This window comes from Aulostomus chinensis, chromosome 19 (genome assembly GCF_037954235.1).
Source record: "Aulostomus chinensis isolate RoL2024-O1b breed Wild chromosome 19, RoL_Achi_v1.0, whole genome shotgun sequence".
NCBI classification, from domain to species: domain Eukaryota; kingdom Metazoa; phylum Chordata; class Actinopteri; order Syngnathiformes; family Aulostomidae; genus Aulostomus; species Aulostomus chinensis.
This window is the reverse complement of record NC_141338.1, coordinates 10,349,976-10,364,093: the sequence shown is the minus strand read 5'-3', so window position 1 is coordinate 10,364,093 and position 14,118 is coordinate 10,349,976. Positions and strand designations below refer to the sequence as shown.

Genomic DNA, 14,118 nt, shown 5'->3' with positions numbered 1-14,118 from the left:
TGCCTGCTATTTGAGTGCCGCTGAGAGAATTTTCTCTCTTCCAGTTTAATGAAGTATGTGACAATGAAATAAAGGCAAAACAAAGTTTAGTTTCAGGTTGGGTTTCTCACTCCCCCGCTCCCTATCTCCTTTTTGCACAGAGCTCTCATTGTTTGATTGCTCAGAAGTATTATGTTTCTAAGCAGAATACGAGATGGCTTTTGTTTGCTTTGTGCACTTATATTGGTTTTTCTTAGTGCATTTTGGGGTCACGCTGACTGTGACTGTAAGGTTTCACACTTTAGTTTATTGACCCTTTTCACATCTTGACATGGCACGATTGCAGAAGCAGAGGTCTAATTCATGAAATCAATGATGGCTGAATTCCATTTGTCTATTTTGTCTGTTTCTTATTTAAAGGTACCAACGTGTATCGCAACAACAACACTTTCTAGTTAGAACTTAGAACTATTAGTTTGCAGGATACGTCGCTACTTAGCTGCTATGCTACACTGCAACACATTGAAAAGCATGTAAACCTGCAATTTGTGCCTGGTTGCATACCGGTGTGTCCACATGCTGTGAATACCACTAGTGCCACCACTACTGCTACTACGTGGCAAGTTGGTGTGTGCTGTCAAGTGTGCAAGATCCTGCCACAGTAAATACGCCTTTAAAGTCACTAACATCTGTTGTTGTTTGGATAATGCACTCATTCAAATTACAACCAGGGATGCCGGAATTGAAATTCTACATATTTAAAATAACAAATTTAAGGGACCGGCATAAATATAACCGTGAATAATGATTTGCATTAATAAAAATCTAATGAGTAGGAGCTGCTATTACACAATGTGTTCTGTGCATGGTTTTACCTCTCATCAGTTGAGTTTTAGTATTCCAGGTTTTGTGATTGTAAACACAATAAGCAGGTGTGTGAGTTTTGCAAGCTGTTCCGGATTTTGGAGAATTCAAGGTGCTACCTCAGAGCTTGATCAATAGACGTGTATCAATATATCAGTTTGCTGACCAAAGATATCGTAATCACCGCAAAATCTGATCAATACATCAGTACATGCCATGGAGCATCTCAGTTGCACTTTTGTTTTGATGAATGAGTGCATCGTGTTTCATTTCATTTCCATGATGTCATTCTCTGGTTCTTCAGAACTCAGTGGATGATGGTAGTTCATTCTTGTATGAGTATTTACTGTCTCTAACCACCTGCAGATCCCTGAATCAAATTCACTCAACATTGTTTTTTTCAGACTTTGGCTTTTTTAATACTGTTTTGTTCTTCATAGAATTAATACATTATTTTATCATAAAGGAATTGCAAATTACATCCCTTTTGATCAATATTGGGAATGCACAAGCAATATTGGCTCGGTATCAGTCATTTTTGTTATATGTATCAGTACTGTATGGAAGCTGATATTTATATTCGTCCAGTTTTTCTCATATCTCCTTCTTTTTTCTCATGAATTGTTTATGATGAAGAAACAATGCAGTAAATATATAATTTATGGGCTTTACCAAATGTCTGAGAAATCAAAACAACTTTTTTTTTTTCAACTTTCATATTGTGTAAATGTGTTTTTCAGCATGTTAGTGAGATGTAATCTTGTTTTTATACAGTTAATATTGACAAAGGTAAATATCGACTGTTGGCCAGATCAATTGGAAAAATATATCTGCAAAAAAAATGTAATATCATGCGTCCCTAATCAAGATGTGCTGCTGCTGGATGAGACTGACAGGATACTGTCTACACACTTAGCATTTAAGTCATACACACTTTTAATTGAATTGCAGCATCACATTTTGTCCTCAGTTAAACACAACATTAATCGAGACTTCCAGCTCTTTGCCTGTAGCTGTCGAGCACTATTCAGATAACCTATTTAGTCTGAAAGAGTATTTCTAACTCAGCAGCTTATCAGCAAATTGAGGACATTTTTCTCCGGCAGCACACAGCTTTTATGATGGTGTCAAAACAGAGGAGAGACTTTCTACTGAAAATTCATCATGTCTCCGAATTGCACGCAGTTGTTGACATGACTTCAGCCCTTCCTTCTACCCAAACCTCCAGGGAAAGTTTCATTTTACTCCTAATAGACGGCTTTGGGCCTGGCCACTGCATAGGTGGATGTGGTGCAGTGTGGAGATTTAACAATGTTGCTGATATTTTTCTATTCAGACCTGCAAAACTTAGCTTAGTCAGGTCAAGCAAGAAGAAGGATCTGGCATTGATACACCACAACCTTGAATGAACTGAATGAATGAACTTGTAAGCAGCATCCAGCCTCCACCCATCAACCACAGGCTGCACCACTTGGCGGGTTTGGCAGTGGGGGTTGATGGGCAAAATGATCCAACAAATACAGACTAGAGCTGCTTTCTGTTCTTGTAGTTGTTCGCTGATCTGAGCAGATATGCGTTGGGGTGTTTTTTAGGAGTTATTCAAAGAAATGTTCTCGGCTGGTCACCCCTAGACTAGCTAGGATTTAACTCTTTTAAGTTTGCGGTCCTCTGCAAATTGTGCACCCGAATGAATGACAGCTAAGGAATACAAGTAACTATTTTATAAAGTAGGATTTGTAGATGCAGGAAAAACAATCTTGAAGTTTCCTCATAATGAACATATTACATTACAAAGCATAGCACCAATTAAACTGATAAGGTCTGCCATGTTTGAGCATCAACATGATAGTGCACCCATTAAGTGATTCTGTTGCCTTATTAAAGGACTTCCGGTACTTTTTATCCTACTGTTCTTAGTAGGTCAAAGTGTCTGTTCCTAAATATCCACCTCTATAGAATGCAATTAACAGTTTTATATCACATCTGGCTGTGTAAGCTTGCATTATTACTCATTTTGTCATGCATTTCTGTAACCATAGCTGTTACTTGATGTGTGTGGTTCATTGTCAACAGTACAGAGCTTGTGTGGTCCATTCTTTTTTGCTTCCTGTCTGTTCATGCTGTGTCCCATCGTGCTTGAAGGATGATTACAAGTTTTAACGATAACCACTGCAGGATTCCCAGACGCTTAGTAATACAGTTACATTTTCAATTAGCATGATAGTTATCTGTGAGTACCACATTTTGAAATCGTGCTAAAATACAGCCAGACTGAAGTTAATAGCTAAAGTCTTCCAGAGTTGAGTGTACAGGTTGGTTTCTGAGTATTTGGCTACGCCACCACCACCACTGACACACACACACACTTACACACACACACACACACACACACACACACACACACACACACACACACACACACACACACACACACACACACAACCCCCCTAACATGGGGCTGTAGAGAGATTATGAGTTCTGTCTTCTTCTTTCTTTTTTTTACATTTTCCAGAGCATAGAATTCCACAGTAATATTGATTGCCATGTTCATTCTTGGGTGATATAACAATGTTTATACACCTCCAGCTCCAAGGGTGATACTCACTTCCTATGATTGTTGTTCACATGTACATATGTTGTGTATTCAGCCAACACCCTCCTCCAAATTGTAGTAATCCCTGGGCTAAACAAGAAAATCTGTGGGAAATGCAATGGGTCCCGGCCTTTTCTTCTACGAATCATATGTCCCATTCACACACACACACACACACACACACACACCAAAAAAACCCTGCTAACATCCACTTTTAGCATACAGTCCCAGATCAGTACACATGGGTAAACCAGGGTGAACACAGTTATTTGCAGCCGGCTTCCACGACGGCTGATCTCAGACCAACATACGAAAAGTAGTCGAAATGCCTCTATTAACAATACACAGGGAGAAAATGAAAACTCGCTTGCAACTTCCGCCACTTTTTTTCCCCATTTCAGCCAAAAATTCAATCCATCTACATTCGAGTTTGAAAACAGAAACACCGTCACTGTCCTTCATGCTGCTTTTACTAAAACTACCAAAGCTTGTTTACAAGCCCGAGATCCTACTCTGTGGTGTTGTTTTGACATTGTGTCTCACTTGTTTCTGGTGCAGTGACTGCATTCATGATTCAGAACGTGATGCACCAAGAAAAAAAACAAACAAATGGGAAGGCGCACCTCCTTTCTCCTTGTATTGGGAACAGGATCCATCAGCTTTTATTAGCATCTTTTACTTGGGTCTGAATAACCTGCGCGTGTTGGGAACTGAGAATGGGAAATTACAGTTTGTACCTTTGTGACGTCTGTGGCTTAAAATATGTTGCGTAGCCTCAATAAGGATGCAAAGTCTACAAGGATTTCTTAAATTGTGGGGTATTAAAGTCAGCATTTAAGCTGAGCCCCATGGGCTGTTGCTGGTTCTCCATTAGTGCAGATGATCTGAGACAGTATCCAGTTGAGGCTCAACCCCACCCCCACACATTCTCCCCAAAATGCAAACATGCACTGCTCACTCATGCACACAACTCTCCACTTCCCCTTCACCTCCCACTGTGTGAGCGGACCTGAGTCTGCAGGCTGGTGTGCAGGTTAATTTCCGTGCCAACACATGGTTCCACTGTAAGCTTAAATCTAGCTGTTGGCAAACAAGCCAGCTGTCAATTTCTTTTGGAGTCAGACTTGATCCTCACAGCCAAACAATAACTGGCAACCAGGAAACCAGAACAATTAACCTAAGTAAATCCACTCCAACAAGAAGACACTTGTAGGGGAGCGACATTTTGAATAATACAGAAAGTGCCAGTGGCTTCCCATACAAACACTCACCATTATAGAGAACTGGACCCCTGTCCACCATCTAAAAACCTCAAAGGTGTATGGAGATATGTAATGACGAAAACAGACATTAAGTTTGAAACTTGATTTTTTTGGGGGGGGGAATACATGTTTTTTTTTTTTTTTTTACTTGGGCCTGTTCTTTGGCCGGCATTGGGGCTTCAATGAAATGTCAACATTAAAAGACTTTTGAAAAAGGCTACGTTTCAATCAAAAATTCATAGGGATGCAGAATATTGGAATTATTGCTGATACCCGATATGCTGATATTTAACAACTGATTTTGTCTGACAGCAGATATTTACAAGTCTATACTGTTTTCATACTGGAAAAACACATGAACAAGCTGAATTTGGAAAAGTCAGGGTTTTGTTTTTAATTCCAAAACATCTGGAAAAGCCCATTACCTCTTCATAGACCAAAACAATGAGCCCTAAAGAATCTTGATGTGTTTGTACTGATAAGAATATCATCCATTGGACTGATCGTGATGTATTTGAAAAAAATGACCAATATATGCTGATACGGATGGAATGCTGATACTATCATGCATCCGTGGAAATGAATTATACTTTAGGACTGTCTTAAAAACCCAAATAAGTAACATTTTGCAGGTTGTTCAGCTTTACTAGAATGTATTAGATATAGTTTTAAATACATGATGTGATGTATCCGGTTCATCTCCTAAGTTTTAGTCAAATCGTTCAAACAGGCAACGTTATCTGTCCGCAAGAGTGGTGACAGTGTTCTCCTTTTCTCCCTCCCAGCTATCCAGAGAATGGTTTGGTAGAGATCCCGCCGGTTGATGTGCGGCCCCGCGCCAGGACCCTGCTGCGTTGGGACCAGTTACTGGTGGGCATGCATGTGATGGTCAACTACAACCTAGAAACCCCTGAGGAGAGGGGCTTCTGGTTTGATGCGGAGATTCAGACCCTCAACCAAACCTCTCGCACCAACAAAGAGCTTCGAGTCAAGATTCTTCTGGGGTGAGGTTCTTCTTCACGGAGGGGGGTTTGGGTGAGAGGCCAGGTTCTGCTTGCCAAGATGTAACACAGAAAACATCCCCCCCGTACATTCCTTTTGTTATTTATCTTTTGCTCTCTCCCCCCCCCCTGGGATCACCTCATTTTCTCTCTTGCCCTCCCTTCAGGGGTCCTGAAGATATAATTGGAGATTGTAAGGTTCAGTTTTTGGATGAAATCTACCAGGTGGAGAAACCAGGAGCTCCTGCACTCTCAGCTGCAGATGGACAATTTAAACGTATGCAGCAGGATACACAAACACTCCCACAGCCACACTGAGGATAGCGGCAAAACCTGCTACCAAAACACAAGATCTTAACGTGTGTGTGTGTGTGTGTGTGTGTGTGTGCGCGCGCGCGCGCGCGCGTGCGCGTGTGCGTGCGCACGCGCAAATATTTCCTTCTTGTTCTCTGATCCAGGGAAGAGTGGGCCTGAGTGTAAGCACTGTAAGGCCGACCCAGACGCTGAATGTCGCTTCTGCTCTTGCTGCGTGTGCGGCGGGAAGCAGGACGCTCACATGCAGCTGCTCTGTGACGAGTGCAACATGGCGTTCCACATCTACTGCCTCAACCCGCCTCTGTCCACCATCCCTGATGACGAGGACTGGTGAGAAAGACTGTAGCTCAGCAAGTAGCCACAGATCTGATATGGCACAATCAATTTAATAGGGTGGATTACCAGAGCTGAAGTGTATTAGTGGTGCGATTGTGTGGTGATTGATATGAAATCAATGTAACTTAATGACTTTATCTAATGCAGTGGCTTTGGGTGCTAACCAGACATGTTGATTTTTGAAGGGGAAATGCCAAACAAGCAGATGAACAGATAGAGACCCTTCCCCTCTCTCTGCGTGCATTACGGAGTGCCAGACTCCCCACCGGACAACTGACTGCTAGTTAGCTTAGCAACTGTAATGCTTGCAGTGGGGCAATAAAGAAAGCCATCTTAAAAAGTCATCAATTACACTATGGTGTTCATCCACAAACGTTTTTGTTTTGAAATGCAAAATTATGATGGGGCTTCAAATCACTGAGCCCAGTCAGAACAGTAGCTCTGGGTGTATATCTGACTCTAAAATAACAACATTTTGTATTTTCTCACTAGGATTTTCACTTAGAGTGTTAAGCAGGCAAAGACCGGTTATGATAAAAGTGTATCTGGTGACTCTTGAGGCAGTTTGCTGGTGCGCCTCACTGCTAGCATTCATTGCAAAGCAAACCAGCGGTCGGTAATAGGGAGGGGGTCTTGACGATGTAAACACATGCAGACAGGAGTGAAGGGTGTGTAGGTGCTTATGTTGCTCTAAAAATGATGGCCCAGAACGTATTTCCCAAAAAGTTGGCCCGTTCATTTAAGCAGTGTGCTGTATTTTTATTGAAGCTTGCAATGCATATGGGCTTTAATGGATCTCCTTTAATGTCACCGATTCACAGATATCTGGATTTATGTTGTTAAAAGAAAACACTCTTTCTGCTTCAGTGGCTAATTATTTCCTTTTGTTCTGCCAGGTACTGTCCCACCTGTAAGAACGACACCAGTGAGGTTGTCAAGGCAGGAGAGAAGCTCAAAGCCAGCAAGAAGAAGGCCAAGATGCCTTCGGCAACAACGGAGAGTCAAAGAGACTGGGGAAAGGTGAAAGCCAAGGGCACCCAAAAATATACACTCACACATCAGGCAGACTGGTAGCTGCTTGAAAGTAAGTGTGAACGGCAAGCTTGAGGGAAGGACTGTTGTTCATTTTCAAATTGCCTGGAAGGAAGGAAGGAAGGAAGGAAGGAAGAAAGGCTTTGTGAATGAATGTGAAAAAGCAGTTTGAGTGTCAAATGTGTTTTACCTTTCCAAGATTGTTTTCTGTTTTATTCTCTTCAATTGGGCACATGCAGGCTCAGGTGGTGGACCGATCTGCCATTCCCTGCCATCAGTTTTCACAAGTGACAGCCCGATTACTGACAATATTTAACATACAGGATATTTAAAAAAAAAACAAACTTCATGTCAAAATTGAGGTCTGCATGTTCAAATGTATCCACTAGGGAATTTTGTCAGTTTCTGCAACACGATATAAGTGCACCAAGTGGTTAATTGAGTGCAAAGTGTTCATGATTTTTGTAAAATTTATACCTCAGAGTCCAACGTTATTTCATTTTCAAGTTGAAACCCAAAGTTTGCCTGTGTATTACCTCCACCAAGGACGTAATGTGATCAGTGCCGTTTGTCTGTTTGTCTGTCTGTCTCTTTGATAGCAGTATTAGTATAAACTAGGAGGCCGAAGTTGAGTCGGGGTATAGTCTGGGCTGAGGAAGAATCTATTAGATTTTGGGATGAATCCATTTAAAATAGCAAAAAAAAAAATGCTTCTTTTTCTTTTTTCTTTTTCTTTTTTTTAAACATTGAGGCTATTTTTGATATATTGTATTATATTTCATGATTTTAGTGGGAAAGGTAGATAATTTTTTTGCATTTTAATTTCACTGAAAAAAACAAAACAAAATAAAAAATATCTGGTCTGTACCAAACAAGCGTGTTCTCTTGCGTCTTGAGAGTATGATTTGCAGGCCGGAGCATCTCTGTATCAAATGGTATGTTATGACACGTTTTTATTAATATTGGCCATGTTGTGATTTCGATGACTTAATTGGGCAGTAGTTTTCAAAGTTAGCGTTTTTTATCGCGGGCCTCAAAAACCAAAGGTTTTCGTAAGCCATCCATTTATCAAATAATTTGGGGCGAATAGAATATGCAAAAAAAAAAAACAACAACCACAAAATACCCTACAGTTATCTGTGTACCACAGGCATTTAATATACTTACTGCTAATAACTTCAATCTTCTGTTTATCATTTTCAGTATGTGTTCAATATTGTGTGTTTTGTTCTGGATCACATATTAGTGGTGAATTATCCGTCTGAGCTTTTGTGTGCGATTCTCTGGAGTGTTGCTGCAACACACTTCAGCTTTTTCCTCAAATTCTACTTTGAGATCAGATATTTTTGATCCATCAGCAACACTTAATATCAACTTCAGAGATAGACCCACACAGGTGATTAAAATGCAGGTTTGAGCCATGGAACTTTTTTTTTTTTCCTCCCCCCCAAAAAAGTTTATATTAGAACAATACTGAAGCACAAAATAATTGATTATCGAGCTTTTTTTCCCTCTATCTGAACACTTTGCCCACCTTCTTCTATTACATGGTTTCACAGAGTACAAACCAGAAAATTGTATTTGGACTTCTTTGTAAAAAAATAGAATTATCTAATTTTTAGCTGCTGAGGCAGAAAATGAGATAGCTGACATGTATTCCCATTTGTTCTAACAAAGCGTCTGTTTTAATCATACTGTTAGGACATTTCTCTCCCAAATCTCCTCGGAGTCTTAATGGCAACATTTTTGAGATACTGTGTGGCTCAGTTCCATCCGGGGCTCACTGTCTCCCTGACACTCTGCTCCGTGGTGTAACGTGAACAATACTATTTACCATGATTTAGCCACTTTCCTGGAACTGTCAATGGAAAATAGCTTTCTCTCGCAGAGCATTCGCTCTCTCTGTGGACTAATTGAAAACAGCCCGGCTTGTGTGTTGGGGCACATTTAACAACTATGAGTCACACAGCCTTTATACCTCACTTTATCGCTATTTATAACCTTTAAAATAAAAGAATTTGCAAAAAGTTGCTTTAACTTTGATATCCTCGCCACATCCTAAAAGTTCATGTTCATCCTTACTGAAACTATAATAATGTTTGAACAACGCAGCTGCAACCTAGTTAAGTGATACTTCACCCAAAAATGATCATTTGTGGATGTTACCCACTGTTAGATGTCTTCGTGGTGATGCAGAATTAAACAAAAATAAATAAAATAAAAAATGCTAGCTATATACTTGTTGTTGGAGGCTAATGGAGACTGAAGATTTACATTATTTTTTTATAGCAAAACAAGACCAAATGTCCGCTTACAAACTCTCCACGCTTAGCTGCCAAATGTTGGTGCACAACGTACTTCTGACAGTGTAGCCTGGCCAGTGACTACGCTGGGAGGCGGGATTTCAGCTGAATGCTCAAGCTAAGTTAAGATACTAAGTTAAGATGGCACACTTTAGCTGCAGGTTCTGGGAATGTTTAATGATGTAGTAGCTCAAATCAAAGTACTTGTGAAGTATTTAGCATGTGACTGGAGAAAGAATGATGCAGGTTAGAGTTTTTTATGTCTACTTTTGCGGTTGTTAATATTGGGTCTCCATTAGCTTTTAGCAACAGTGATGTGGCGAACATTTTCTACATTCTAAATTCACCAAGAAGTCATGCGGGATGAAAAAAAAATCCACATGAATTCAAGAGATGTTAACGGTGAGTAATTGATAAACAACAAATCATTTTTGGATGAAGTGTCCCTTTAATTTTCTTTTTTTTTTTTTACATTTAGATGTTTTTTTTTTTTGTTAGTTTTTTGCTCTGGTCTCAGTTTATTGTTTCTTCCTTGGTGTAATTGCAGGGTATGGCCTGTGTGGGGCGCACCAAGGAGTGTACAATTGTTCCATCGAACCACTATGGACCAATACCTGGTATTCCTGTCGGAACCACATGGAAATTCAGAGTTCAGGTCAGCTGTATCCACCACACGTGCGCCCTGGTAGAAACTGAAAAGGGAGAAGTTGTGTCTCTTACTGATCAAAACGTTTGCTCAAATTAATTTGACTCATCTTTTGATTTTGTCTAAAATATTTCTCTTCTGTTTCCCTCCTCTTTTATTCCGTCAGGTGAGCGAGGCTGGTGTTCACCGGCCACATGTCGGCGGAATCCACGGGCGCAGTAACGACGGCTCCTATTCGCTGGTGTTGGCTGGAGGATTTGAAGATGAAGTGGTGGGTTATTTGTATTTTTTTACAAGACTTTTACGAATTATAAAATTAAGAGTTCTTCTCACAGGTTACTTAGGTTAGTGAATCTCATCAGGAGAAAAGGATGTTTTTTTTCTCTACTTTAGGACCGGGGAGATGAGTTCACATACACAGGGAGTGGGGGTCGTGACCTCTCAGGAAACAAACGGATTGGAGAGCACTCTTTTGATCAGACCCTGACCCACATGAACAGGTAGGAAACTCAGTGATGAATCCAAATAAAAGCGACAGATTTTCTTTCACAAAAATGATGCTACAGCTCTTTGCCACATTTTTTTCCTTGAATTCTTTGCTTGGACTCCTACAGAGCTTTGGCCTTAAACTGTGATGCCCCTCTGAATGACAAAGATGGAGCCGAGTCCAGGAACTGGCGAGCGGGAAAGCCGGTAAGAGTGGTACGCAGCTCCAAAGGTCGACGCATCAGCAAATATGCTCCAGAGGAGGGCAACCGCTACGACGGTATCTACAAGGTACAGACCAACGTTATTTTAGGCCAGACCTTCTTATTTTAAAATGAATAAATACCAGTACTTTTATTGACCTCCTAGAATATGCAGGACTAATAGGACTTCTTACTTGACATTTTTCCTCCTTTGAATGTTGTTGTGGGTAATTTTAGGTGGTCAAATACTGGCCAGAGATAGGGAAGTGTGGTTATCTGGTGTGGCGGTACTTGCTGAGACGAGACGATCTGGAACCAGCACCGTGGACTCCTGAAGGACTGGACAGGATACAGAAACTGGGCCTTTCCGTTCAGGTGAGACTAGACGAGACCTCTAAAGGTGGCAGATGTTTTTTGTTGCATTTTATTCTAGTTAAAGCCTCTATACTTGAAATGTCTATATTGAAATAGAATAGATAGTTACAGTGACATAGTGGAAACATTGCAATTTCCTCGTCGTTTGCATCAAGTAGATCGGTACTTGAAGCAAGCTACTCTGAGTTATTTTCCTCTCACCATCTGGCTACAGTACCCACCTGGTTACTTAGCAGCCATGGCTAACAAAACCAAGAAAGAGGCCATCGCTAGACCTGGTCGCGGCGGGCGGAGTAAGCACCATCCTGGTAGGGGGAGGCCGCGGAAACATCACAAGATCAAGGAGAAAGAGGAGAACAGCGAGGAAGAGGAGAATGAGCTGCCTCAGGCCAGCATGGACGAGGAGGAGCCACAAAGTAACGGAGATCAGAAGACAAGCGTGGATTGTGGTGGGTGCCTTCAGAAATGCAGCTCAAAGCAGGTCAGTCTTTAGAGGTGTTGGGAGAAGAGAACAGGTGGGAACATCAGTGACCCGTCCTGTAAGATAGCTTGAAAACTGCAACATGTCAACCCTCCACGCTAATTTAACAGCCTCATTTTAGCTGTCAGCTAGGGCGGCATGGCTCAGGGGTAGAGTGGCCGTCTGGCAACCGAAGGGTTGCTGGTTCGATCCCCGATCCCGGTGACCATGTCGAAGTGTCCTTGAGCAAGATACTGAACCCATAATTGCTCCTGATGAGTAGGTTGGCACCTTGCATGGTAGCCTCCACCATCAGTGTGTGAGTGTGTGTGTGAATGGGTGAATGAGACGACACTGTAAAGCACTTTGAGTGCCGCTAAGGTAGAAAAGCGCTGTATAAATTGAGTCCATTTACCATTTCCATTTAGCTGCTTATTTGTGCTTCTTCACCAGAATCGTCACCAGCAGCAGAGCCTCCATCTAAACGGCTGAAGATAGAGGAAACCTTCAAGCTGTCAGAGCAGCAGCAGCAGCTGATCCAGGAGGACACAGTCAACAAGAAACTCTGGGATGAAGCCATGGAGCATCTTGGAGAGGGACCAGTAGGCATCTCACTCGTTCACCCTCAGGCCAAACTACATTGAATCTCTCACATTAAACCTTTATGGGAAAACTCATCAAACGTTGATTAAATAGTGAAACTGCAGATTTCTGTTTGGCAGAGCTGTGAAATAAAATACTCTTGGCATGTACAAGTTAAAATAGGGTTCCTGTGGGTCCTTAAAAAAATCCTAAATTACATTTTCAGATTTGAAACCTTTTTTTAAAGGCATTAACCCATTTAGATCTGAAAACCCTGTGGAAGTTTTTGTTCACAAGCTTCTAAAGCCTGAGTTTTCTGAAAAAAGCTTGATGGAATTGTCAACAGCCTTGAAAATCTGTATTTGTCAGCCTCTCGCAGATAAATTGCACGGAACCAAAAAGAAAAGGCCTCAACCTATTAGCTTTACTGTAAAATAACTTACTGTTCGCTATTGGTTATTAAACACTTTCTTTTTTTTTAAATCAATTAACAGCATAAATGACATGGATATCGCATCACGTCTAAAGGACGAACGGTCTCGAGTCAAAATGGGTTAAACTTGATTTCAAAACGTGTCCAACAACCCTGTGAGAAACAACAATGACTACATTTTACGTTAAAAGCACATCTGTGTCATATTTTTGAAGGTTAAACGATTCAATTGTGATGAAATGACGAAGGAGTTGCGTTCTGCTTTAATTGCCTGTGTGTTTCTGTCAGAACTTCCTGAGCAAAATGGAGCAGATCTTCATGTGTGTGTGCTGCCAGGAGCTGGCCTTCCAACCCATCACCACCGTCTGCTCACACAACGTTTGCAAGGTCTGCCCCTCTCCTTTGGAGTCTAATTAAAACCACACTGCTCTTGCATGCGCATGAACTTCTCCCAACATCCTCCCTCCGCAGACTTGTCTCCAGCGGTCATTTCGAGCCAAGGTGTACACCTGCCCAGCCTGCCGTCACGACTTGGGCAAGGACTACGTCATGACCCAGAACAAGACGCTCCAGATGCTGCTTGATCAGTTCTTTCCCGGCTACAGCAAGGGCCGATGAGATCAAAATTCCATTTCTATGTATGACACATACACGCACATAAGCATCCATACTGCGCACCCACATATTCCCTTAAAAAAAAAAAAAAAAAGCTCCACTTTAAAACGCATTGCGCACACACATACACAGACACAGACACACAGACAGACAGACACACACACACACACACACACACACAAAAATATACTGTACTTACCCACGGGCAAAATGTATATTGCATATACAGCCATTTATGTATACAATCATTCATACACAAACAACCTCAGTAGGGCCTGACCTCATCTGTTGAACTTGGACTGTCTCCATAAAACTCACCAGCCTGAATTTCAACCAAGGACATTATTTTATTTTATTTTTTAAACTCCCCGACAAACTTCCCTTTGAATGCACACAAATGCACAATAGAAACCCACACCTGTCTCACCCTGAAGAAGCCCTGACTCGCATCTCGAGATTCAAGCTACTCCTTTTGATTTTCACCCACAGATTCCATAAATTTACTCACAGCACAGGTTCACAAAATCAACCGTTAGATTCCTGCCAACCTGTATGCATTTTTTGAACCATGTTGAACTGCTCGCTGCTCCAGCCGGTGCTCGGTTAACACATTTTAGGCTCAGCAGACTGGCA

The 14,118-nt window shown here is 41.4% G+C and overlaps 1 protein-coding gene across 1 annotated transcript in view; it reads left to right on the top strand.

Moving 5' to 3' along the window:
* Nucleotides 1–13,658, top strand: part of uhrf2 (ubiquitin like with PHD and ring finger domains 2) — a 28,113-nt gene extending 14,455 nt beyond the window's left edge. The window contains exons 4-16 of the mRNA XM_086187052.1: nucleotides 5,484–5,702; nucleotides 5,867–5,976; nucleotides 6,158–6,344; nucleotides 7,247–7,370; nucleotides 10,233–10,340; nucleotides 10,498–10,602; nucleotides 10,725–10,831; nucleotides 10,946–11,108; nucleotides 11,258–11,395; nucleotides 11,610–11,844; nucleotides 12,309–12,457; nucleotides 13,159–13,257; nucleotides 13,342–13,658. Of these exons, the coding sequence (XP_086043178.1) occupies nucleotides 5,484–5,702; nucleotides 5,867–5,976; nucleotides 6,158–6,344; nucleotides 7,247–7,370; nucleotides 10,233–10,340; nucleotides 10,498–10,602; nucleotides 10,725–10,831; nucleotides 10,946–11,108; nucleotides 11,258–11,395; nucleotides 11,610–11,844; nucleotides 12,309–12,457; nucleotides 13,159–13,257; nucleotides 13,342–13,488 (1,891 nt within the window). The 3' untranslated portion in view covers nucleotides 13,489–13,658. The remainder of the gene's footprint in view (nucleotides 1–5,483; nucleotides 5,703–5,866; nucleotides 5,977–6,157; nucleotides 6,345–7,246; nucleotides 7,371–10,232; nucleotides 10,341–10,497; nucleotides 10,603–10,724; nucleotides 10,832–10,945; nucleotides 11,109–11,257; nucleotides 11,396–11,609; nucleotides 11,845–12,308; nucleotides 12,458–13,158; nucleotides 13,258–13,341) is intronic.
* The last annotated feature ends 460 nt before the right edge of the window (nucleotides 13,659–14,118 follow it).